Genomic DNA, 24,669 nt, shown 5'->3' with positions numbered 1-24,669 from the left:
GAATAATGATTCTCTTGCATGATAAAGCAATGCATGAATGTGCATTTGCATCTCTTGCATCCCATCTTGACTGTTCTTGAATTGGAAGAGCAGCAGCAAGAGTGCTAGAGGAAGAAACATCAGGAGGAGTACCCCCTACAGAAGGACCAGCAGTAGAGGCAACCACTGTAGCATTGGCTGGCCTCAGATCAGCCCCAGAAACAATATTCCACAAATGCTTTGCAACAAGAATATGTTTCATGAGATAAGACCACATCGGATAGTTGGTGCCATCCAACTTATCATCTTCACGAAGAACTCCAAATAAATCTTGATTGTTCCCAGCCATAGCAAATGTGATACCCTGAAAAAGACCTGAAAACCCAAAAGCCTCAAGGCTATCACTGCAAAAAGCTGGCTGTCCAAAAATGACAGCAAATATCTGCAAATTTCCGACCCAAATCAAAGGGCAAATGCAGATCTGACCCAAATGTGACTGTGACAGGATGTTCACTGCAAAAACAGCAAATCTGGCAAAAGCCCCAAATTTAATGAGGGCAAATAGGCCAAAAAGAGGGCGAATGCAGAAAAGCCCCAAATTTTGCTGAAATTTTTGCAAATGTGACCCAATGTATGCAAATCTGACTCAATGTCCTGCAAAAGTGACTCAATGTCTGAAAATCTGGCTCAATGTCTAGCAAATGTGACTCAATGTACTGCAATCAAATAGAAATTGCAGACCAAATCCCGAATCTCTAGTGTTCTTGCAAGAAGTTGCAACTAGAGGAGATGAAAGGTATTGAAAGCCCCAAATTTGCCAATGTCCTGCAAAAGACTTCACACGTGCCAAACCTGTACGGAACTCTCGAGACAAGTACGAGCTGTGTGGAATGGGTACGATGGAGTTGTACGGATGTGTTACAATGTACGGTGTACGTACAATCATACGGATCTGGTACAATGTACAGATGCAAGTACAATGCACAGATGCAAGTACATTGTACGGGATGTATGGATGCAGAGTACACTGTACGGTTGTACGGCGGCGCATGTACGGCAAAGTACAAAACGAATGTACGTAGTTGTACGGTGGTTCAGGTACGGAGCTGAGTGTACGTCTATACGTCGGCGCAAGTATGGAATGCAGTACGATGAAGTACGGAACACAACGCACGGCTGTACGGAAAGTGCAGTGCAATGGAGCACAGTACGACGTAGGTACGTAACATGTACTGTGTACGGGATCTAACATACGGTGGCGCAGATATGTACGGAGGTACGGCTGGTACAAACCCGATGAGCAGGAGACGAGTCAACCGAGCTCTGATACCACTGCTCTGATACCACTATAGGATCGATAGGCAAAGAGAGAGAGAGAGTGCAGGTAGCAAAAGAGTCGCACGATAGTTCAGCCGTCACGTCAAACTTAGATGATGAATAAATCTAAGTACAAGGTACTTGTACCTAGACCTAGGACTAAGTGTCCTAGGTGTCACATAGGACTAAGTGTCCTATGTGGCCTAAAAGGCACTAACACTACAAGTGCCTAAACTTATGCCTACAAGGCACATACCATGGCCTATAGGGCATCACTAGAACCACCAGAAGATGGCCTACATAGAGTCGGGTCTCGCCCGACGGGGGTCATAGTAGCCCTGGTTAGACGCGGAGCTATGACCAGGAGACATGCCAAGGCTCCACCTTTGAGTGGCCGACAGCACTCTATTACCACCTTCATGCCCCCATTGCCATTGATGGTGATGATGATGATGATGATGACTATGATGATGAGATAGTCGCCTACCTACATGACATGACTATGTTGTATCTATGATTTAGTACTGACATTCTGCATATTTTGCATTTGCATTGGTGTGGATGCTCGTTTAGTAGCTCCACCACCACAGCTTGTTTATACCAGGTTTTTCACTGTCTCATAGACCCATCGGTCTTCCGAAGACTTTAATAAACTCTCTCTCTCTCTCTCTCTCTCTCTCTCTCTCTCTCTCTCTCAGCAAGGACACCCAATAAGGCTGCGGAAAATGTTCTTACTAGCCTCAACAAGATGTGCACACCCCTCGTTGAGAAGATAGATAATCTGGAAACCACTAATGTGGCCTTGCTAGCTGAGAAAGCACTTGTAGACAAGGTATTAGCTGAAATGAAGAAACAAGGTGGGAAGCTGCCAGAAGAGTGGAGGAAGAGAAAGCCAGGAGAGAAAGAAATAAAGAAAGAAAGAAAATTTATTAGAATCTTCAGAAGACCAATGGGTCTATGATACTGAAAGAAAACTTGATACAAATCACAGGAAGGGTGGAGCTATTAAACAAGCATCATCACCCAGGCTGAGTCCTAAGTCTGATCATACATAATCAATACATTTGGGTGTGACAATGAAAAGAAAAAAGACTGGAGCGGAGCGGAATCCTCCATAAGTCATGTCGCCCTAGCTGGTGCATAGCCGATGATGGGCCGCTGGCGTCCGTTAGGAGGTGTTGTGCATCTCGATCTCCTGGAGGAGCCTCGACGCAAGACCAGAGCCACTGTGACTCCCGTGGGACGTGTCCCATGTCTAAACAATGATGGGAGGTCCCCAGAGTGATCTGTGTGTCCCCTCGATGCTTCGTGTGTCGTGCTACGATCGTCGGATCGGAGTCTCTGTCACTTCTACGGCTAGAGACTGAACGATCAATGTCACTCAATGGGAAGAACTCTGTGATCCTGCTCTAAGAGGTGTCTGATGGTGTGGCCAAGTCCTGTCGCCTGAGTAAGTACTCTCTGTGTCGGACCCCTTCGTGAATGAAGGCCGCGAGACATCTCTGATCTGGGTAGGCAAGGAATCTGAAAAGGAGCCCGGAGCCGTCTCTGAAGAGACAGTGGTAGCGACCTCGGATCTTGTAGTACACTCAGCACTTGAAAATAAAATGCTCCTCCAACTCAACCTCCTAACAGTCGCACAATGTGCATATGCAATGCTCCCTAGGGATCCCCTCAGCTCTGCCGCTCTCTATGCGAAGGCGATGTGATGATACCCGAAACTGTCCAATGGAGATCCGTAGTGAGTGAGGCATATGAAGCTCAGTGTATCCCGGTGGTGTGATGAATCCCTCCTCCAAAATATGAAGACAGTGATCTCTGTAGAAACTCAGCTTCACTGGAAGCTCCCTCGGCTCCAACCAAGTCCTAAAGGTGTGTAGCTCTAAAAGATCCTCTCGAATGACCTGGTCGGTGTGTGGCCCGATCGGGATGGTAGGTGGGAGTACCAAAGGGGCATCCAAACTGTACTAAAAAGGAGGTATCCTATTGATGTGAAACCCTAGTCTCACAAACCATCTGTGAGTCCATGCATACCAGCATCACTCGTCTCCCTCTGCTGCCAATCTCATGGAGGAATCGAGAGCCAACCATGGCAACCTCTGTCTCCCTGATGTGCAGTCCCCATATGATCTAACCCGGTGTAGATATGTGATGGTCTGAAAGGCTACATCTAGCTGGAGTGGAGAAGCACCAAACTCGTCCTGAATGATATGATGTGGTACACATGGTTTCCCTCAGATCTTCCGTGAGAGCATAAGAATCTGCAAGCGCTCCACCCGTGTTTCACTCTATCTCTGACATGTCAGGTCCCCAACAAGGGCTGCCATACATACCGGCTGGTCGGACCAAGGAGTCGAAGAGAAGAGCCTTGGTCTGAGGGTCCTAGAAGTGGGAGTGGAAGCATTGTCTCTCTAGCCGAGCCAGTGAGGCGTATCCCTTACTCAGTATGGCCTGCATGCTGGTCTCATCGTGAAGATCAGGCCAGAGAAGATGACCCCCAAGTAAGTGTATGAGGATACGATCTCAACTGGTGACCCACCGAAAGTGAATTGCTTCCGGTGCATGTTTGCTCGAGAGGTGTTAAAGATCATGACCTTAGTCTTGCCAAGGTTGACCTCCAAATCATGGGATAAACAAAAAGCCTGCAGTGCATCCAAGTGTCGCTGGAGCCCCTCGGGTGTGGACGACAAGAGTGCCACATCATCTGCATAAAGAAGAATCCTAATGATGATCCTGGCAAGTGAGCAACCCTTCCCTCCGAACACCCCCATGAAAGTCTCAAGCTCATCGATGTAGAGGCCAAACAGGGTTGGTGATAAGAGACAACCATGTTTGACCCCTATGGTACTCAAGATCTCATCTGTCTAACCTGCGCCTGTCCGAACTCGGCCTCAGACTCTCTCATAAAGTGCCATGACTGCCCAGATGATCTCCTGATCAAATCCGAGTACCTGTAGGCGTGTGATGAGTTGAGCTCGAGGAATGGGGGAAAGACAAAACCAGCCTACAGGAAAAAGTGCACGCATTGGAAGTTGAGGTACAACAAATCAAAGAAATGAAAGGTGCCCAAGAAGAAAAGGCATGCAAGGCAATGGAAGAGCTCAAAGCATAAAATGCCAACCTCAAGAAAGATATTGCAGCTATGCAGGCTACAATGCAAGGGAAGCACGCTGAACTCAAATAGCAAATCAACATGGGAGAGGCCAAGATGCTGGAATGGAAGGATGTGGTTAAGAAAAACCCATCAGTCCCTAAAAAGGAGATCATCTCAGAGGCTCTTGAAGAGGACAAGAGACGGGACAGCAAATCTCTTAATGTACTTGTTGGAGGCTTGCCAGTAGGGGACAACCCTATGACTGACGCCAAAATCCTCTTCACCAAGATGGGGGTTAATCTCACTTGTGAGACAGCTTGGAGGGTGGGTAAAGCTGAGGCACCAGCAAGGCCATTGGTGGTAAGATTTCGAACAAAAGAGGACAGATCCGCTCTTCTGAGCACGAGGGCATCATTGAAAGGTAGCAGGACCTTTTCGGATGATGGTCTCACCCTTCTACAGCAGGAAAATCTAAGGGAGGGAATGGTGAAAGTGATGGCAGCAAGACAAGAAGGAAAATGGGCAGCATACAGAGATGGGATAGTGATTATCCGTGAGGGAGCAGCAAGACCAGAAAGAGAGGAGAGAGAGGAAGGTGAATTGTGACGGTGTCGCAATGGGCAGGGCACACAAAGGGATCTGAAAATAGCAGTGTGGAATTGCAATGGTACCCTTTGGTCCGACCCGGGGGGTTTTGGGAGACACTGACCGAGACAGGATCTTCTATACCGAGACACATGAAAGCCCAGATAGAGGAATGCCCGCAGTGACGGGATACATTTGGGAATCAGCCCATAGGAAAGAGATGAGAGGGGACAATGGGATACGGGGCTCAGGAGGTGCGGCTGTCCTCTTTAGATCACAGCTGAGACCATTCATATCCATGGTACAGAGGGAGGAACATGCATGGGGTACGAGTCCAGCTACCAGATAAGACCGATCTTCATTGCGGTGTGCTACTTCCCCAGACACATCATCCTACGCACATGAGGTCACCACAGATGGACACAGCCCATATGAGATCATACACAATGATATCACACAGTTCTCCAGACAGCAAGGAGATACCCTCCTTCTTGGTGACTTCAATGGTTGGCCTGCTGGATTTTGATGCCGATTCCCTCATAGTACCAGAAATAGGTGCAGCGAAGTTGGGGATAGTGAGACACTCAACAGATGCACCACATGTGACACGATACATGCGATGTCTACCTAAGCTGGGGGCTGTCCACGACTTGATTATATACAATGGTCTCCAAAGATGGCCCTCATCTGGTGGGCTCACTTGTTTCCCACATGGTGTGGGGACAAGCACGGTGGACTACTTGTTAGGCCCACTAGCCTTCGCCTTTCGGATACATGATTTTGTTGTGCCTCCCCCCCACTTAATGCCGACCACTCATATCTAGCCTTCTGTATCTCGGCTGACTTACTAGTCATGAGGAGGGACCCTCCCACACCCACTTGCGTTCAGATCCACTTTGATCGTGCTATCCACCCAGTATACAAGAGCCACCTAGCTTCAGATCTTCCAGCTCTATGTGGTGACAAGATGAACCTTACGCGTGCTTCAGAGGCCCTTGTCTCGGTAGTACAAGATGCTACCATCAGATCTTTTCCCACGACTCAATCTGCACGTTTTCCAGAAGGGAAGATGTCCCAAAACTCTTGGTTTGACGACGAGTCCAAAGAGATGAGAGCTTACCTCACACGTGAGCGAGCCCTGGAACACCTCACTCCATCTGAGGCGTAGCGGATCTCACGCCAAGTGACACAGCGTAAGAAGCGAGCTTTCCTCATAACACAAGATGGACAAGCCTTTCAATGGAGGGGACCCCACCACTGGATGGGGATTTCTGATGGAGGGGATTCCCCATCACTGACCTAGATGCGTGGCACATGTATGCATGTTCTCTCTATGATGCTCAGATGCAGACACCACCAGACATGTCCTCTATGCCCAAGCCAACCACTTGTCACTTGTTTACCACACAGAATGTACGGGCTGCACTCTGCCGATTACACAATCGGAAAGCACAAAATCATGAGGGCCTACGGACTGAGCACTTTGCACATGAGCAGGAAGCTTTAGCTCTGGTCCTAGCACAGATGTTCAACCGGGCTGTTGTCACGGCTTCCCACCTGCTAGGAGCACCACTGCTAGTGTACCGATACACGAAGCCGGGGACCCTATGGAGACTGTTGGGAACTACTGCACCCTCATGATTGGTCAGACTCTAGCCACGATTTATGGATCGGTTCTAGAGAGGGAGCTCAGCAGTCATTTAGAGGCTCGGGGGCAGCAGGCATTAGGACAGGCAGGATTCCAAAGGCAGCACTCTACTCTAGATCACATTTTCACTCTGAGAGCTATCATTGAGGAGGCGAGGTCCAAACACCCAAAAAACTACACATGCTTTGTAGACTTTCCGAAGACTTTCGACATTGTCCCGCGATCCCGCATGATCAAGAGACTACAGGAGCTGCAGATCCCACAGATGTTGGTTTGGGGTGCGGTGAGCCAATATGAGTTAGTTAGAGACACATTCCGTGTCCCAGGTGGTTTATCGGACTAGGTCAACAGCACGATCGGGGTGAAGCAGGGTTGTCCACTCTCACCGACCCTCTTCGGGCTTTACATTGAGATCACATCCTTCATAGACCGCCTAGGAGGCAAGGGATCACTACTGGCTTATCTCATGATACAAATACTGCTATACGTTGATGACATAGTCCTTATATCATCTTCAGCAGAAGGGCTGCAGAGACATCTGGAGGCCCTAGAGGTGTTCTATAGAGAGAGAGACTTGACAGTCAACCTTGGCAAGACCAAGGTTATGGCCTTCAACACCTCATATGTAGTGGCCCGTCGACTCAGCTTCACTTACCGTGGTGAGCCAGTGGAGATAGTGTAGTCCTACACATATTTGGGAGCAGTCTTCACAAGACCCCTCTTCACGATGACCCATGCAACCCAGGCACGTATCATGTGAGGGTGGAGTGCTTTGGCCTAGCTAGAGAGACAGTGCTTCCAAGCACACTTCTAGGACCCACCGACGAAGGGCTGGCTCTTCGACACATTTGTGCAACTGACTGCCATGTATGTAGCACCCTTCTGGGGATGTGATAGATTTCAGCGGCTATAAGTGACTATGGGACTAGGATGATTCGGAGCAAACCCTCAGTCCCGCATGAGATAGTACAGGTAGAGTTCGCCATGACACCACTACAGACTGATGCCATCTTCCAGACTGACTTTCATTCAAAGAGTCTGGGACTTACCCTACTAGAACTACCGAGGCTAGCTCTGGAGTCATCCAGACGACTAGCTAAGAGCGAGGCAGACACACGGTATGTATGTATATCCACATGTTTGCCAAACACAGGATTCAGATGGACAGGCTCCCTCCCTTTCAGTACAGTATGGATGCACCCCCTGAGTCGATTCCACGAGATGAGATTAATCGTATCATACGGTTAGACCTCCTCCAGCTCCATACATCTCAGGCTTGGAAGGAAGATCAAGAGCTCCCCACCAAGACCCAGTTCTACCGCGACCACTTCCTGAGAGTCTCTGATGAGGGCTTCATCATTAGACCCTAGTATCTCGAGGACAGGGGAGTCTCAACGCACTGAGGATCGCCATTGGGCAGATGCGGATTTCATCCCATCAGCTGAGAATTGAGACAGGGAGAGCAGCACGTATACCCAAAGAGCAGCGGATCTACATGTTATGCACACTTGGAGAGATGGAGACAGAGGAGCATTTTCTATGCGCCTACCCAACCTACTATGAGATCCAAGGAAGATACAAATGTCTTTATTAGAACAGGAGTGGGTTCGGCCCACTATCGTGATTGATCCACTTCCATGACCACGTCTGCATTGGGCTCTATCTACTTGAGATGCACCACCACAGGGAGACCTTGCTACAACAGATCAGGGAGAAGCAGGAGGGGACTAGACAACAGGATACAAAGACTGACTAGACCCAGTGGCATGTCACAGATTTCTATGCTTTTGAGTAAGCTCCAGGACACAGTGGGGTGGAGGAGGAGGAGCTAGCTGATATGCGGGCGGTATGGATTGCTGAGAGAGGATTGCAGAGGTTACCTGTGACACGAAGAGCGACCAGAGCACACTTGATTGAGGTCCGGCCTATAGCCTCTCATCGACTCACATTGGCCCAATCCCAATCCGTTGATGAAGATGCTCCAGTAGCTCCCTTATCGTAGCCCTCTGGAACACTCTAGTAGTGTTTCACTGTGGAATCAAGCTTCATCAACATGTGTGTACTTCACAACCATTCATGTGTGTGCAAGCCAGCAAATAGACTGTGCTCAAAGCAAATAAACACTAATATATTTTCGTCCGTCCAAACCTAGACAAGATACAATACCAGAAGGTTCTCCTACTATATGCCTGGCACCTCTAGATCTCTGAGCCTGCGTGCTCCACTGAGCTTATGTAGTCTCTCTATCCAACGGATCTCTTCCACCTTGTCATATCATATCATGTCATGTCATGTCATATCATGTGCTATCTGAAGTGGGAAGAAGAGTGCTCGAACTGGAACTAGAACTCAGAATCCGAAACCCGGCACTGTGGTGGCTCGTCTATGAGCGGCGAAATATCTCAGACCTGCGTCTGTCTGGCCGTCTCATGCTGTAGTGGCAGAGGAGGGAGTGGTCTCCTCGATCTCTAAACCCGTTGAGCTATGTTTAAAGTGACCCCTCGTCTCGGGCGATCTCCTCAGGAAAGCTGTCCCCATATGACGAGTGCATCAGGGAGCATAGTTGGGTCCATACGCGTATGGTTGGCTGAACCATATGCGTATAAAATAATTATCCCGAACGCGTATGGTACGGCCAATCATACTTGGTTTTTTTTGGGGGGGAAACAGGGTTCCCAGACCTTTATGAAAACGTTTTTTGATCAGTTTCTTGACTTTAAACTTGATACAAGTTTGAAGTTTGAAGTTCGAAGTTGAAAATTTTATAGCTCTCTATCAATTAAATGTGTATAATATATATTTTCCTTTTGTTTTAAAAAAAAATTAGGGTCACGTATGATTCAGCCCCAGTCCATACTCCAATCATACTTCCATACACATATGCCGTATGCATATGGTAACGTATGGAAAAAACTATGCTGGGGAGTGGAGCATAGGATAGGAAAAGGCATGGGACTGCCAGATGGGCAGCACATGGGCTGCCATGTGGGCAGCAGACAAAGAGGACAGGTACCTGGTAAAGGAGATCCACCATGGAGGGAAAATCTAGCAAAGAAAGGTCTAGATGCCGTCCAAGCGTGGAGAGGACAGACTGCACAGAGAAAACCAGCAAGTAATAGAGGGTCCAAAGGCTTTGGAATCAGGCTGGATATGGGCAGGCCTCTCTGGGCCAGTGCCAGCCTGCCACATGGCCAGGCAGGGCCAGCAAAAGGCCTGCAAGAGTGCCTAGGGGGGGGTTTCTAGGCTGCAAGGAAGTCGGCTGTTAGAGTCGGCTACAGGATCTGTAGCAGTCGGTTATTTTGGGGGGGCAGCCAGCCCCTATAAAAGGGGGCATTTGGGGTCCCATTCATCATCACTTGGAGCAGCAAAACAGCCAGCAGATAGGAGCAGCAAAGGAGCTTTCCTTGGGCCTATATTCAGGTGATGAAGGGAGCACAAGGAGCTGCAGACTAAGAGCTGGGAGAGCTGCCCACCTAGGATGACTACCTGGGCAGCAAGTGGAAGAGACCCTTTGGACAGAGAGTCTACATAAGCTCAGTGGAGCACATGGGCTCAGAGATCTAGAGGTGCCAGGCATATAGTAGGAGAACCTTTTAGGTTTTGGACGGACAGAAATATATAAGTGTTGCTTCTATATTTGTCTTTAAGCACAGTCTATTTGCTGGCCTGCACATACATGAATGGTTGTGAAGTACACACATGTTGATGAAGCTTGATTCCATACTGAAACACTTCGGCGTGTAATTCCTGAGCCCATCTATCAGTCTTCCGCTGCGGGGTACCCTCTAGTGGGATTTCATCTTGTAAAACTATACATTTAGAACAGCCAAAATGAGCTGTTTCAGCCTCCCAAATTGAGATGAAATGATGCAGAGGAAAGAAGAAAGTAGCCATCTTTCATTGCAGCAAAGCTCTCACAAGATAGAGAAAAAATTGTAGCGGAGGCTCTGGGCTACTTTTTGAGATCACAGGTGGCGGGTCTCACAGGGTTGAGGCTCCCAATCAGGGAGGAGGAGGAGCTCCTTGACTCGGAGTTTGCAGATGACACGGCCTTGTATGTTGAGGGCACCACAGCGAGTCTAGAGAGAGTCAGAGGCGCCTTGGCTATCTATTGCAAGGCCTTGGGGGCACAGATCAACTGGACAAAATCCATAGGCTTCCTCACGGGCTTTGAGGAGACACAGGAGATCCGTGAGTGGGGGAGTGACTTTGGTTTCAAATGGATACCGTGGGGCCAGACAGCGAGATACCTCGGATGCCAGGGGTATTGACATTACAGCAGAGCAGTAGATTGCCCCGGTCCTTGAGAGTGTTCGGCGCAAGCTTCTCTATTGGAGCTCGGCCAAACTCTCCCTCGCAGGTCGCGCCTTAGTGGCAAACCAAGTCCTTCTTTCCACTGCCTAATATATTGCCTCCTATTGGTGCTTTCACAGAGGATGCATTGGGCAGCTCCGACAGTTGGTACGCAACTTCCTTTGGGCCGGTTCAGACAGCACGAGGAACAATAGGGCCCGAGTAGCTTGGTAGACGGTGATCATGCCGCAGGCACTGGGAGGCTTGGGTATCATTGATCCGGAGATGCAGAGCAAGGCCCTTCTGGGCAAGCTGGTGGTTCGTGGCCTCACCCCAGGTGCCGAGCCTTGGAAGCTCCTCTTACAAAGAGGGCTTCTGACGAACACCCCACGCACAAGAGGACAGTGGCAGTCTACATAGATGGATCTTCTCAGAGGCCCCCCTTACAAGGAAGGGCTCTCCCTTGATGAGAAGTCTTCACAGGGTTTGGCTGAGACTAGCAGGGGGTCTCATCCGTGCTCCGCCCAGATACAGAGAGGAGTTCGAGTGTCAGCCCCTTATGTGGCACCCACAGGTCAGAGATCAGGAGGGACGTATGCTTGGGCAGCAGACTCACATTGGTTGGGCACAATGGGACAGTGGTCCAGCAGGGTCTTTTGGTCACAGGAGCAGACTACCTATGGAGGCAGAGACGAGGCTTGACGCCCTAGCGCATTTGAGAGGGGCAGATGGGCGAGATCGACTTAGCCATTCCTGAGTCCTGGTGGGAAGGACTTCACATTTGGAGAGACAGCAGATGGCTGGGGCAGTTTTCCCGTACTGGTGTTCCCTTGAGGATTCTGATGCAACGCGACAACACGGACCCCGGCTTCTTCCGTGTAGGACCTGGAGGCCTATTGCAGCCCCTGACTGGGAGTGACCCTGAGATGGATGGGAGTCTTGATGGGATACACTGGCAGATGATCAGAGTCGTAGGACGCTTGGGGAAGGAGTGGCACATTGATCCTCCCAGTATCTTAGAGTAGGACACCTCTAAATGGCGCCTCTGGCTATGGGAGGGTAGACCCCTGAGGGAGGTCCACTGGGACCCCAAGGAGTGGTTCTGGTCCTCCAGGGGCGGCCTTGCTGAGACGATAGATGAGGTGCCTTTCTTTTCCTACACCACACGGATTGGCAAGAGACTTCAGTTGGACTCGTCGAGATGGACCCCCTTGAGGGAGAGACACACTGGGAGACCCAGAGAGTGCCCCGGGATGTTCGCTCTAGGTTTTGGACGCGGTTGTGGTCCAGCTTGCGACTGAGGAAGATTTCTTACCTCTTCTGGCTGGCAGTCCACGGAGGCTTGCCCATTGGCCCATGGTTGGAGCAGATGCAAGTGGAGGGGCAATGCCATTGCTGCTCAGATGGTATCACGTATAAACATTCAAAGGCCTAACTCTCTTATTTACTTCACAATCACAGGCATAGGCACATAATTTCCTCCCAGCCAACCTCGATGGTAGCAAGCTCACAGATCTCTTACGTGAAAGTTCCTGCTTGTCAAATTCCAACGAGCCCCAATTCCCTAGATGGGATCTAGTATGCCACATGTCTACATTTTAGGGTACCTCCTAAATGCATCATTTACCCCTCTTGGGATATCATTGAAATCATTTGCCCCTTGGCACATTTAATGCATTTATACCCTTTAGCCTTAGACCCACCTAGTCTAGTGCCATATCACCCTCACCAAGGACCTTGACTTTGATTCCTTTCTGATCATTTACATAAAGCCCAAACAAATATAATACAAACATTGATCCTTTAAAAGAAATTGTCAACCGACCCTTTCAAGGTCATGTTGCCTCAACTTGAGCGTAACATTCCTTCCCTCTTCAGGCATCAGCGTCCTCGATGATTAAGTCTGGGAACACTCTCCGTAATTGGTATACGAATTCCCAGGTAGATTCTGATAGAGGTAAACCATGCCATGCAACCAACACCGTGGGTATCTTCCGATTGTGTACTTGCATTGTTCCTCGGTCCAGGATTCTTGTTGGTTTGCGTCTTGCATTATCCTCTATCTCCTGAAACAAAACAACACGAATCTTGGACCGAGGAACAATGCAAGTACGCAATCAGAAGATACCCACGGTGTTGGTTGCATGGCATGGTTTACCTCTATCAGAAACTACCTGTGAATCCGTATACCAGTTATGGAAAGTGTTCCCAGACTTTATCATCGAGGACGCTGATGCCTGAAGAGGAAAGGAATGTTACGCTCAAGTTGAGGCAACATTAAACACTGGGTACACCTTACAACCTGTGGTAATTCTAATTTATAGGCTACCTTGCCTATTCTTTTTAGAATAAACCACGGCCCACAATATCGAGTGATAACTTAGCACACTCTCCTGCAGTCAAAGACTTAGAGTGCGAAGGAACTCTGAGAAAAACTTCTTCTTCTTCCTTAAATTCTCTAACAGATCTGTTTTCATCTGCATATGCCTTAGCTCTATCCATAGCTTGGCGGATGTTAGCTCTCGCAAGTGCTAGCATCTCCTGCATCTGAACCATAAAGTTCGCGGCACTAGGCACTTTCTGAGGTACTCCAACTATAATTGGATTTGTTGGTCTATAACCGTAGTTCAGCTCAAACGGACTGAACCCTATAGAGGAATGTTTTCTATCATTCTAGGCAAATTCTAACAATGGCAACCACTTGTCCCATGTATGTTGCCTCAATGACACATATGCTCTAAGCATATCCTCTAAAATTTGGTTGATTCTTTCAATCTGACCATCCGTTTCTGGATGATCCCGACTTCTCATTCCCAACTCAGTCCTTAGTGTCTCAAACACCGCAGTCCAAAAATGACTGGTAAATTTGACATCCCTGTTTGACACTATGGATTTGGGTAATCCATGCAAACGAAGTATATGTTTAATAAACAAATCTGCCACTTGTGGGACACTAACAGACTCTCTAGTCGGAATGAAGTGAGCCATCAACTATCACAAGGATAGAATCATATCCACCTTGTGTCGTAGGAAGACCTACAATAAAGTCCATGGAAATGCTCTCCCACTTACCTAGTGGTATTTCCAAAGGCTGTAAAAGTCCGGGTGACTTCACCCGCTCTGCCTTACTTACCTGACACGAAAAAAAACGTGTCACATATTCATGAATATGTTTTTTCATTTTTGGCCAAAAGAAATCTCGCTTCACGAGATCATATGTCTTCTCGACTCTTGGTGGATGTCCCGCACATGGGCTATCATGGCATTGTTGAATGACTCTCTGCCTGAGATCATTCTGATTAGGTACTACTACCTTGCCATTTCTTTTCAGCATACCATCTCTTATGGTATATTTAAGTCTGGCCTTTTCTGGATGCCAGGTCATCCTTTTCCCCACGTTTGAATACATGAGCCTTAGGCCAAAGGCTCTGGACGAACTCGTTCACCTTTCGAGTTTCTCTTATCTCGATCATTAGAGCACTTTCTAATACCGTGAAACTCATATTATGCATAATGCGTGACAACGCATCAGCAACTTTATTATCCTTCCCTCTTCGGTACCGAATCGTCAAGTTAAACTCCTGCATGAGTTCTACCCACCTAGCTTGGCGGCCTCTCAAGTCAAGTTGTTTACAAAAATGTTTCAAAGTATCATGATCAACATCAACATAAAACTCTAATCCATATAAATAATGTCTCCATGTTTTCAGAGCATGGACAACAGCATACAACTCTAATTCATGAGTTGGCCAATTTCGTTGAGAGGGAGAAAGCTTCTTGCTTTCAAAGGCTACTGGCCTTCCCTCTTGGAGGAGAACCGCTCCTACCGCAATGCCACTTGCATCGGTTTCAAGGAAAAACCATTTCTGGGGATCAACTATTTTTTAACACCGGTCCTGAGACCACAGCTTGTTTTATGGTGTTAAAACTTTCCTATTGATTCTGTCCCCATATAAAAGGTACTTTATCTGAGATCAGATCAGTCAATGGCGATACTATTTCGGAATATCCTTTCATATGCCTTCAATAAAATTGGACAAATCCCAAGAATGATCGCAAAGCGGTCAAACTCCAAGGGATAGGCCAAGTCAGTATCGCAGCCACTTTCTTTGGGTCCATTTCTACCCCCTCAGGAGTAATAATGAATCCTAAATATTCAAGTCTTACCATACACAGTACGGTTTTCTTTTTATTTACATGAAGACTGGCTTTCCTCAAAGTATTGAATACTATTCTTAAGTGTTCGAGATGCTCAGCAATACTTTTGCTGAAAACAAGAATGTCGTCAATAAAATGTACTACAAACTTCCCGATATACGGACGTAGTAAATCGTTCATAAGCATGATGAATGTAGCTGGCATTGGTAAGTCCAAACGGCATTACCAAAAACTCATAATGTCCAAACCTACTTCTAAAAGCGGTTTTATGCACATCCTTGGCTCTAATACGAATCTGATGGTAGCCACATTTAAGATCTATCTTACTGAAAATTACGGCCCCACGTAATGCATCTAGCAAATCATCGATCCGAGCCATCGGATACCTGTGCTTAATAGTGATATTATTCAATGCTCTGTAATCTATACAAAGGCGAAAAGTATCATCTTTCTTTTTTTTTAATATCAGTGGCGAAGCAAAAGGTGAGAAACTGGGTTGAATCTGCCCCAACTTGAGATATTCTTCCAGTTGTCTTCGTATCTCCGCTTCTTTGGTAAAACTTAATCTATAGGGAGGCCTATTTACAGGTTCTGCCCCCGGGATTAGTTCAATCTTATGCTGAGCATTCCGCTCTAGAAGTAACCCACAAGGTAACTCATCCCTAAAACAATCAGAGAACTTCTCTGCTATTTGATCAGCCAGCTTGGCCATCTCTCGATTTTGGGCAACATCAGTGCTAGCCGAAGGACCATCAATCAGCTCTACCGATGCTCTACAAAGAAACAAAAACTCTTCTTAAGCTTTTCGAACTTCCATTACGGAAACCAACGGTCCTTGAGGTATATCTTTTTCACCTCGTAAGACATACAGCACATCATTCATCTTGAATTGATAAATGTGCTTTTTCCAATCTATGGCTGGATTCTTCCTAGAATGCCAAGCCTTACCCAGGGCTATGTCTGCATGAGCAAGCTTTGTCATTTCAAAATCAAGCTTCTCAGTATAGTCCTGAATTCGAAGCTCCAACTGGGTAACCCTTTGGTCCCATACTTCAGTTGAACTTCTGTCTGCCATTCTGACTGTATATGCATAGTCAGATGGGCTAGTCTTTAATTTCAGCCTCTTTACAAGCTTGGAGTTAATTACATTATACGTTGATGCTGAGTCAAACAACACAATGACATCATGATTGGCTACTTGCCCTTTCATCTTAATTAACTCCGTATCGTTAAAGGCTGTATACCCCGTTGCTGCAGGCTTTGACAAGACGTTATCAGGTACACTAGTTACTAGCTTAGCAACAGACACACATAACAAAACAGGTACTGACCTTTGAGAAGATCCCGCTAGCTGGATCTGCATATGTTCTGCTCTGGGACATCCCTCCATTTCCACGTCGCATTTTGAGATCACCATCTCAGCCATCCAACGATCCTTGTTTCGTGGACAATCTCTCCACTGATGAGGCTGAAGACATCCAAAACACAAGCCTTCTCTCCTCACTTTTTCTCTTTGCTCTAGGTTCAAAGAAGATTTCGACCAAGCCCAGGCTACCATTGGTGCTACTTTTCTTTTCATTCCAATGGTGGTACTTGGTTTAGGAGTCTCAACTGGCTTCGCCTGCTTGGCTTGACCACTAGGCTGTGAGGCACTCCCTTTGCTAATCCACTTCTTCTTAAACCCAGTTTTCTTCAGGTACTCATACCGAGTCCCAACCTGTACAAACCCACTCGGTCTATTCCCTTTTGCATCCTCATAGTTCAGGGATATGGCAATTGCTTCACCTAGCATATTCGCATACTTGGCCCGAACTTCCATTTTTATCCGATCATTCAATCCAAAGATAAAATCTTTTACCTGGATTGACTGAGGTAGAGGTTCATAAACTTTCATTACACTTTCTTTGAACTTATCAATGTATTCTGCCACTGATAAATTTCTCTGACGAAGGTTTCAATACTGATCCCAAGCTCAGGATGCTTCGTCAGGAGGTAAGAAGTGTTTTCTAAATTCTTTTTTAAACCCCTCCCAAGTAGTGGATGCCATACCATCTTTCTGCTATTTTATCCACCACCTATCTGCTGCCTTATTAAACATATGGGTGGCCTCACGGATTTTCTTCATATCATTCCTGATTTCACAAATGGCGAAGGCTTCGTCCCATTTGTGTAACCATGTCTCTATGATATCGGAACCACAGTCAGACATCCGACCAAAATACTTTTATGGCCTATAATTGGCAATATTAGGCACCTTAGCCCTTCTAGGCTTGACCGTATGAACACTGGTTTCAGGCTCCATTGGAGATTTACCTTTGTCCTCACGAGATGGTCTAGTAGACATACTATGAACCATTTTCCTGAGCTCAGATTGCCCTACATTTGCTTGTAACTGTTGCGCTAAAATCAATTGCAAGGCATCCTCCAATAATGCAATTCTACCAGATAGTGTATGGCCTGATGGGCGCAACACCTGCCGGGTCGGCTGGACTCTGGACTCTACGGGATCCACCCTAGAAGCTTCTTCTTCTACTTCCATTTAGGTCGATAGGTGTTTTTTTTTTTTTTTAAACAAATAAAACACCGCCTAAAACTGTATTTACAGACTGCTTTCCAATCTCATAACCACAAAAGGTATCTAAACAAGCATAACCATCAACTGAAAATAACTGAGAACCAAGATGAATATCTTTTCCCTATACTAGGGAAATATCTGCAATCTCAAATAACTCAAACACCGAGGACAAATAAACTAGCATATACTACAACAAAACTTAGAAGGCATAGAAAGCTCCCTCGTCATATTTCTGCTGCATGAAGAGATTAACTTGTCCCTGTAAAGTTGTTCCAAGCATTTATGACCTGCCTTGTGACCATGAACATGCTGTATTGTCTACCCCTTCCCATGAGCTCACGACCAAGCGCAATCTTAACTCGTGTTCAGCGACTAAGTGCAACCAATGAAGGCCTAGCTCTGCGGGCTATCAGGCCCAATAGTCGAGTCCATGACTAACAAGCCATTTACACTATCATAACGCCCGAACCTTGCAGAGTAATTGATCCACAACCTCTGTTACGCCCCAGCCTTTGGTGTTAACCAACGCTCCACCAACCAATCACGACACCATCTAATAGACTATGTGCTTCGTCCGATAGCAGTCCACAGCAATGTACGTAGCTCTACTGGCTACCGAATCCACTACTTGCAAAATCCACAATACTACGCTTTTTCTTTCACACCCAGCTCCTACTTGCGGCACTATCCAACAAGACACTCATCTTTGAAGTACCATCATCGATAACATTAAAGGATCTCCACGTAACGCAAATATCAAAACACAGACTTCTTTTAAGTGGTTCATCGTGGATATCTAGATCAGTTTCCCTGGCCCTAGGCTAGTTGCAGATTGACGAACGGAATCACAATAATTATAAAACTAGCCCGTACTCACAGGCTCCAGCAATCCCGTCTTCCACGCCTTCAATCAACGACACAAGATACCAAAATATTATAGTCAACTAGTCCTGAAGGTAACCACCCGTAAACCAACGCGTGCGCCGCTCTTAGCCTTTTTCTCTGATCCCGTAAGACAAGATCCCCGCTCCTCTATTGGCTTCCCGGTGGTAGCACGCTAAGGCTTAACGAAGAATCGGATCAACAGCCCGACGTTCCGCCACGCTCTGCCTGCTGAATACCAAAGCCCAAGACCTCTCTCGATCCCCGTTCTCCCAATCGCCTGCTGCTCTGATACCAAATATCACGTATAAACATTCAAAGGCCTAACTCTCTTATTTACTTCACAATCACGGGCATAGGCACATATTTTCCTCCCAACCAACCTCGATGGTAGCAAGCTCACAGAATCTCTTACGTGAAAGTTTCTGCTTGTCAAATTCCAACGAGCCCCAATTCCCTAGATGGATCTAGTATGCCACATGTCTACATTTTAGGGTACCTCCTAAATGCATCATTTACCCTTCTCTTGGGATATCATTGAAATCATTTGTCCCTTGGCACATTTAATGCATTTATAACCCTTAGCCTTAGATCCACCTAGTCTAGTGCCATATCACCCTCACCAAGGACCTTGACTTTGATTCCTTTCTGATCATTTACGTAAAGCCCAAACAAATATAATACAAGTATTGATCCTTTAAAAGAAATTGTCGACCGACCCTTCCGAGGCTATTGTCTTGTACGAAATCTTTCAAGCATTAATAGAAGGTTCCTTTCTTTGAAAAAAAAAAAAAAAGATAGAGAAAAATGGTAGGTCAAAAAAAGTCATTGCACAAATATTTAAAGCACCTACTATACCTTAGCTTCAGCAATGCCTACTTGTAAACATGACCAACACTTGGTCAAAAAACTTTTATGCCAATGCTTTTATGTTGGCAATGTGCATAGCTATAGCTCTCTGGATTAAGTTCCATTATTTTCATCCTATCAAAAAGAGCAATTCGAAACATTTGTCATAGGACCCTTGTTTACGAACATGTCCCTGACGTTTCACCAAAATGCATGTACCAATTTGGTTGCTTGGACCCCATAGACCATATGAATTCTAGAGTACATACAGGATTGTAGAATCTATTGTTCAACTTCTCAACGTCTCCATACACATACACACATGTGCACACAAATATATACACACGTGTTCTTTCAAAATGAGGATACATGCAGCTACCTTGTCCCTATCAATAGCATCAAGCTTGTTGTACAATGCCAAAATCTGCATTGCACTTAAAGTGTACAAAATGTGAGGGTCATGGTCGATGTTGCCACCAAAACCGCCTGCATCAACAACATCATCATCATAATCAATGTTCACAAAAGAATCAAAGACATTGCAATAGACTATAAAAAGATAAAATTTCCAAATTTGTATCACAGAGGAAATAAAACATATGCAGCTACTACTTCCATAAAATGATGTTGACAAAGCTTAAGACCTCATACCCAAGCACATGCTAGAATACATGCTGTCACCCCACAAACACATTAATGTGGAAACTTAATGCAGGCCACACCCCCGGCTATCTTTAGCTGTGAGCCTATACTTTCGCATGCATGCATAACGTAGCTTTTACTTTGCTTTGTGGCCACGCTTTGCCAAGGATACCTCAGCCATGCCATGCCTTAGCAAGTCAGCTCTATCCAAGATCTAGACCACTAGCTCTAGGCATAACTCTAAGTTATTCCTAACCCTGAGTTACACCACGCTCTAACCTTAGATTGTATCCAAGGTCCTAGGTTAGCCTAGTCTTGGAGTTAGTCCAGTCATGGACATAATGAAAACAGCTCCAAGGGCTGAAAACCAAGCAAGTAGCAGTAAAACAACCTCAAAAATAGTAAATATGAAGAAAAAATCAGAGGTGAACCTCAAAAACAGTAAATATGAAGGCGGTTTTCATAAAATCAGAGGTGACCTAATATAGAGCAGCTCTAGGAGCTCTTCAAATGCCAGAATTGAAGGCAGCGACTGAAATCGAGTTGTCCCGTAGGGTTTCTCGTGACGAAATTGAGAGTTTGAACACCAGAAGTGCCTCCGGACAACAGGGGAGGTTGCATTGAAACGAGGGGCAGCATGCTCTCATACCAATTTGTAAGAATGGAAGGACGGTGTGCGAAGGTGGAGGAGCCACAACTCACCCAACCGATGTATTGAGGATGAGAAGCAAAAATGAAATACGAGGAACAAAACTGTGAATTAAGACACTTACACACAACCAACTCAACCATTAACAGTGGTTATGGTAAAAAACCTCAACAAGGGAAAAAGTACCACTAATCTTATTACTAATCTAACATTGACCACTGCCTTAATATTTCCAGCATACATGAGAAGAGGTTTGAGTCCAAGTCACCATTGTGGTTCCAAATATCATGATGAGGTCCCCTTTCACAGATAGCAACATGCTTGAGGGCCTCAAGATCTTTCTCGTGTAGAAATGCCCAAGAGAGCGGCCTCACTCCTCTTTTCTTTTCTCAATTTTGTGATCTATTAGGCACTCTACTCTAACGTACCAGGAGATCTTTGATTGAAGATTGAATCCTGATGCCACCTTCCCTCTCCCGTGATTGGATGTGCCTCAATCCAAAAGGAGGGTAATCCCGCTAACATCAGGAAATAGTGGCCAATTAACTTCTTAATATAGCCTACAAGATCTTAGCCAAGGCGGGTAATAGTGTTAGAGGTCATCTCCTAATGTCACCAGAGAGAGAGAGAGAGAGAGACGGCCTTGCTTGTGGGTGTGCCCGCCCAGTGAGTGAGGCTAGCATAGGTAGAGAGAGGGCTTTTGTTGTGGGTGTGCCCGCCCCCTAGAGTTTAGATCTACTTGCGCTAGCAGGTGCCTTTGGGGCAGGAGACTAGGCCCCAACAGCCCCTCGTATAGGGTGTTGGGTCAGCCCTATCACCTGGCCTGGTCGGCCATTAGGCGGGGGGCCGGAAGAGGAGGGGGGGTGGGGGGGGGGGGGGGGGGGGGGGGGCTTATAGAGCTGTGCAGCAGCCTCTATGTAGAGGAGGGGCAGATCGGCCCTAGAGGGTTGTTGCCCAGCCGTCATATGCAGGTAGGAGTGAGCCCCTTATATGGGGGACAGAGGCAGCCTGGTCAGCCCTGTGTCAGGGAGCAGTAGGGCTGCTGCCAGCCCCTCTTATAGGCCTGTGGGAAGCCCTAGAGGTGGGTCGGCCATCAGACCTGGTTGGCCCACTTACAGCAGTGGGGTCGGTCCTCTATGTGCAGCAAGTCAGTGCCCTAGCAGGCTGCTGACCGACTGGGGGGGGCTGGGGGCTATATATGTGCCTCCCCCCTCCCCTCATTTCTCATCTTCTGGAGCAGCAGATCTCATCTTTTGGAGGTCCTGGCAGAGGAGCAGAGCCAGCCCTGTTGTGCACCAGAAGAGCAGGGTAGTGGAGCAGTTCAACCACTCCCTAGTGCTCCCTTCACTTGGTTGTTGAGCTGTGTGTTCCGAGCTCTCACGCAGCCCGTTGTTTCCGAGGTTTTCCCCCAGATATAGCGGGGTTTCTCCAGACATCACTTGCAGTCCTCTTGTGCCTTCCTCTCTCCTTTCCCTCCTTCTCAGTGTGTGTGTGAGACGTGCTATCTCTCTCTCTTCCATTCATGTCCGCTGCACTTCTCACAGATAGACCTAACATCTTACATTTCTGAAGACAACCTACAAGATCTTAGCCAAGGCCTTGAGTCTATGCCTATGGCCTTTCCTCCCTAACATTATCATGAAACGGACAAGTTCTATCCGGTAGCAAAGTATCCTTAACCGTGTATTTGTTTTCGGAGAACATCAACTAAACACACCAAAATTCCCAAACTCTTATGGTCCTACTCTATCTGGGGGTCGTCTTTTCCGGACCCACCTTCACCATGAGACCCGCGATGCAGGCGCGCCTAAGCAGAGGATATGACTTGAGAGACAGTGCTTCCACTCTCATTTTCAGGATCCTCAGACCAAAGGGTTGCTTTTTGGCTCCTTGGTCCAGCCTGTAGGGATGTATGGCAGCCCATGTTGGGGACCAGATTTGTCGGATACAGAGTGGGCCAGGGTGGAGCGGCTACACGTTCTCATGTTATCATGGATGATCCGTGGTAAGCCATCCGTCCCTCACCAGATCATTCGAACGGAGTTTGAGTCACCCCCATTACAGCTAGATGCTGCATTTCAGGTCATTACATATCTGTATCAAGTCACGGAGTATGGGGATTACACATCCAGGCGTAGCAGGATACCATGGCTAGCACTGTCCTCTTCTATGGCACTTGCAGCAGGGGGAGATCAGAGGTGTTGGTATGCACGCACAGAGAGATGGTTTTAGGATTAGGGCTCCACATGGACAGACTATCCCCTTTCCAGTACAGCATGGATGCTGCCCGAGTGATCTTCCAATGAAGCTGGGCTTCTACAGAGATCACTTCTTACATATCACAGCGGAGGGTTTCATTGATCCACCAGGATACACGTAGATTCACCTACCCCACTCGCTGAGGATCTCCCTTGTGCAGTTCCGGGTCTCTTCACACAAACTTCGTATTGAGAGCGACCGAGCAGAGCGGTTACCCAAGGAGAGGCGCATATGCACACTGTGTGACATGCACGAGATTGAGACAGAGGGGCTTTTTTATTTTTTATTTTTTTTCAAAAGAAAGGAACCTTCTATTAATGCTTGAAAGATTTCATACAAGACAACAGCCCCGAAGGGGCTGAGTATGAAAAACCGGAAAAGGCTGAAAGAAAAACCAGCCTGTTCGAGAGAAACCCAGCTCACTGCCTAGGGGATCTCGGGAACTGGGGCTAACAGCCAAGTAGGGGGACTATACAGCCAACGAATCCCTCGTGGAGTGAAAATGTAGAAAACACCTGCAGGCCAAGCCTTGCAAAAACAAGCACGCCTCTCAATAGTCACCCTGGAGCCTGGAGTTCCACGCTCCCACGTGGACCGTAGAGTGTAAATGATATCCTGCTAGATGGCAACCAAGTTAGCCGAGGGTGGAACCGGGTGCTCTCCCATCACGAGACTGTAGCGAGCCACCCAAATGTTCCAAGCCATGATGCTGGCTACTGTCTTCCCTAGGGGAAGGAGGAGCTAGGGCGTCAGGGGGGGCTGCCTCGTGGAGTGCAATCCTCTGAATGCTCTGACCCTGTATCCAGTAGGCTGGGGAGATCTCATCAATCTGGAACGCGTGTCCTCCCTCTGTCAACCAAGCCACCATCCCCCAGGTTTAGTCTCTGTGAAGGCTCTGCATGCATGTCATGATCCTGAGGGCTCTCCTCCAGCTCCTCGCTGCGCTACGATAGCTCCATAGGCAGTGTGGGATAGTCTCCAGGACACCATCTGAGCAGCAATGGCACTGCCCCTCCACTCGCATCTGCTCCAACCACGGGCCGATGGGCAAGCCTCTGTGGGCTGCCAGCCAGAAGAAGTAAGAAATCTTCGTCGGTCGCAAGCTGGACCACAACCGCGTCCAAAACCTGGAGCGAACATCCCGGGGCACTCTCTGGCTCTCCCAGTGTCTCTCCCACCAACCAGGTCATTCGAGAGGATCTCTTGTAGCTACACACCTTTAGGACCTCGTTGGAGGCGAGGGAGCTTCCAGTGAAGCTGAGCTTCTACAGAGATCACTATCTTCATATTTCAGAGGAGGGATTCATCACACCACCAGGGTACACTGAGCTACACATGCCTCACTCACTACGGATTTCCATCGGACAGTTTCGGATCTCCATCACACCACCTCCGCATAGAGAGCAACAGAGCAGAGAGGATCCCTAGGGAGCATCGCATATGCACATTGTGCGACTGTCAGGAGGTTGAGTCGGAGGAGCATTTTATTTTCACGTGCCCAATGTACTACGAGATCCGAGGTCGCTACAACTGTCTCTTCAGAGACGGCTTCGGGCCCCTTTGCAGATTCCTCGCCTACCCAGATCAGAGATGCCTTGCGGCCTTCATTCACGAGGGGGTCCACACAGAGAGTACTTACTCAGGCGACGGGACTTGGCCACACCACCAGATACCTCTCAGAGCAAGATCACATAGTTCTTCCCATCGAGTGATATTGATCGTCCAGTCTCTAGCCACAG

The 24,669-nt window shown here is 47.4% G+C and overlaps 1 protein-coding gene across 3 annotated transcripts in view; it reads right to left on the bottom strand.

Annotated features, from left to right (window-relative positions):
• Nucleotides 1–24,669, bottom strand: part of LOC147897213 (geranylgeranyl transferase type-2 subunit beta 1-like) — an 81,606-nt gene that overhangs the window by 20,481 nt on the left and 36,456 nt on the right. For all 3 annotated transcript variants that reach the window (XM_087381440.1, XM_087381438.1, XM_087381439.1), the window contains exon 3: nt 19,750–19,866. In XM_087381440.1, the coding sequence (XP_087237566.1) occupies nt 19,750–19,866 (117 nt within the window). The remainder of the gene's footprint in view (nt 1–19,749; nt 19,867–24,669) is intronic.

The sequence above is a fragment of the Dipteris shenzhenensis genome, chromosome 11 (assembly GCF_047967505.1).
Source record: "Dipteris shenzhenensis isolate YYH24624 ecotype China chromosome 11, Dip_SZ_1.0, whole genome shotgun sequence".
NCBI classification, from domain to species: Eukaryota; Viridiplantae; Streptophyta; class Polypodiopsida; order Gleicheniales; family Dipteridaceae; genus Dipteris; species Dipteris shenzhenensis.
Note: the sequence above shows the minus strand (reverse complement) of the source record. Positions and strands in the feature narration are given on the sequence as shown.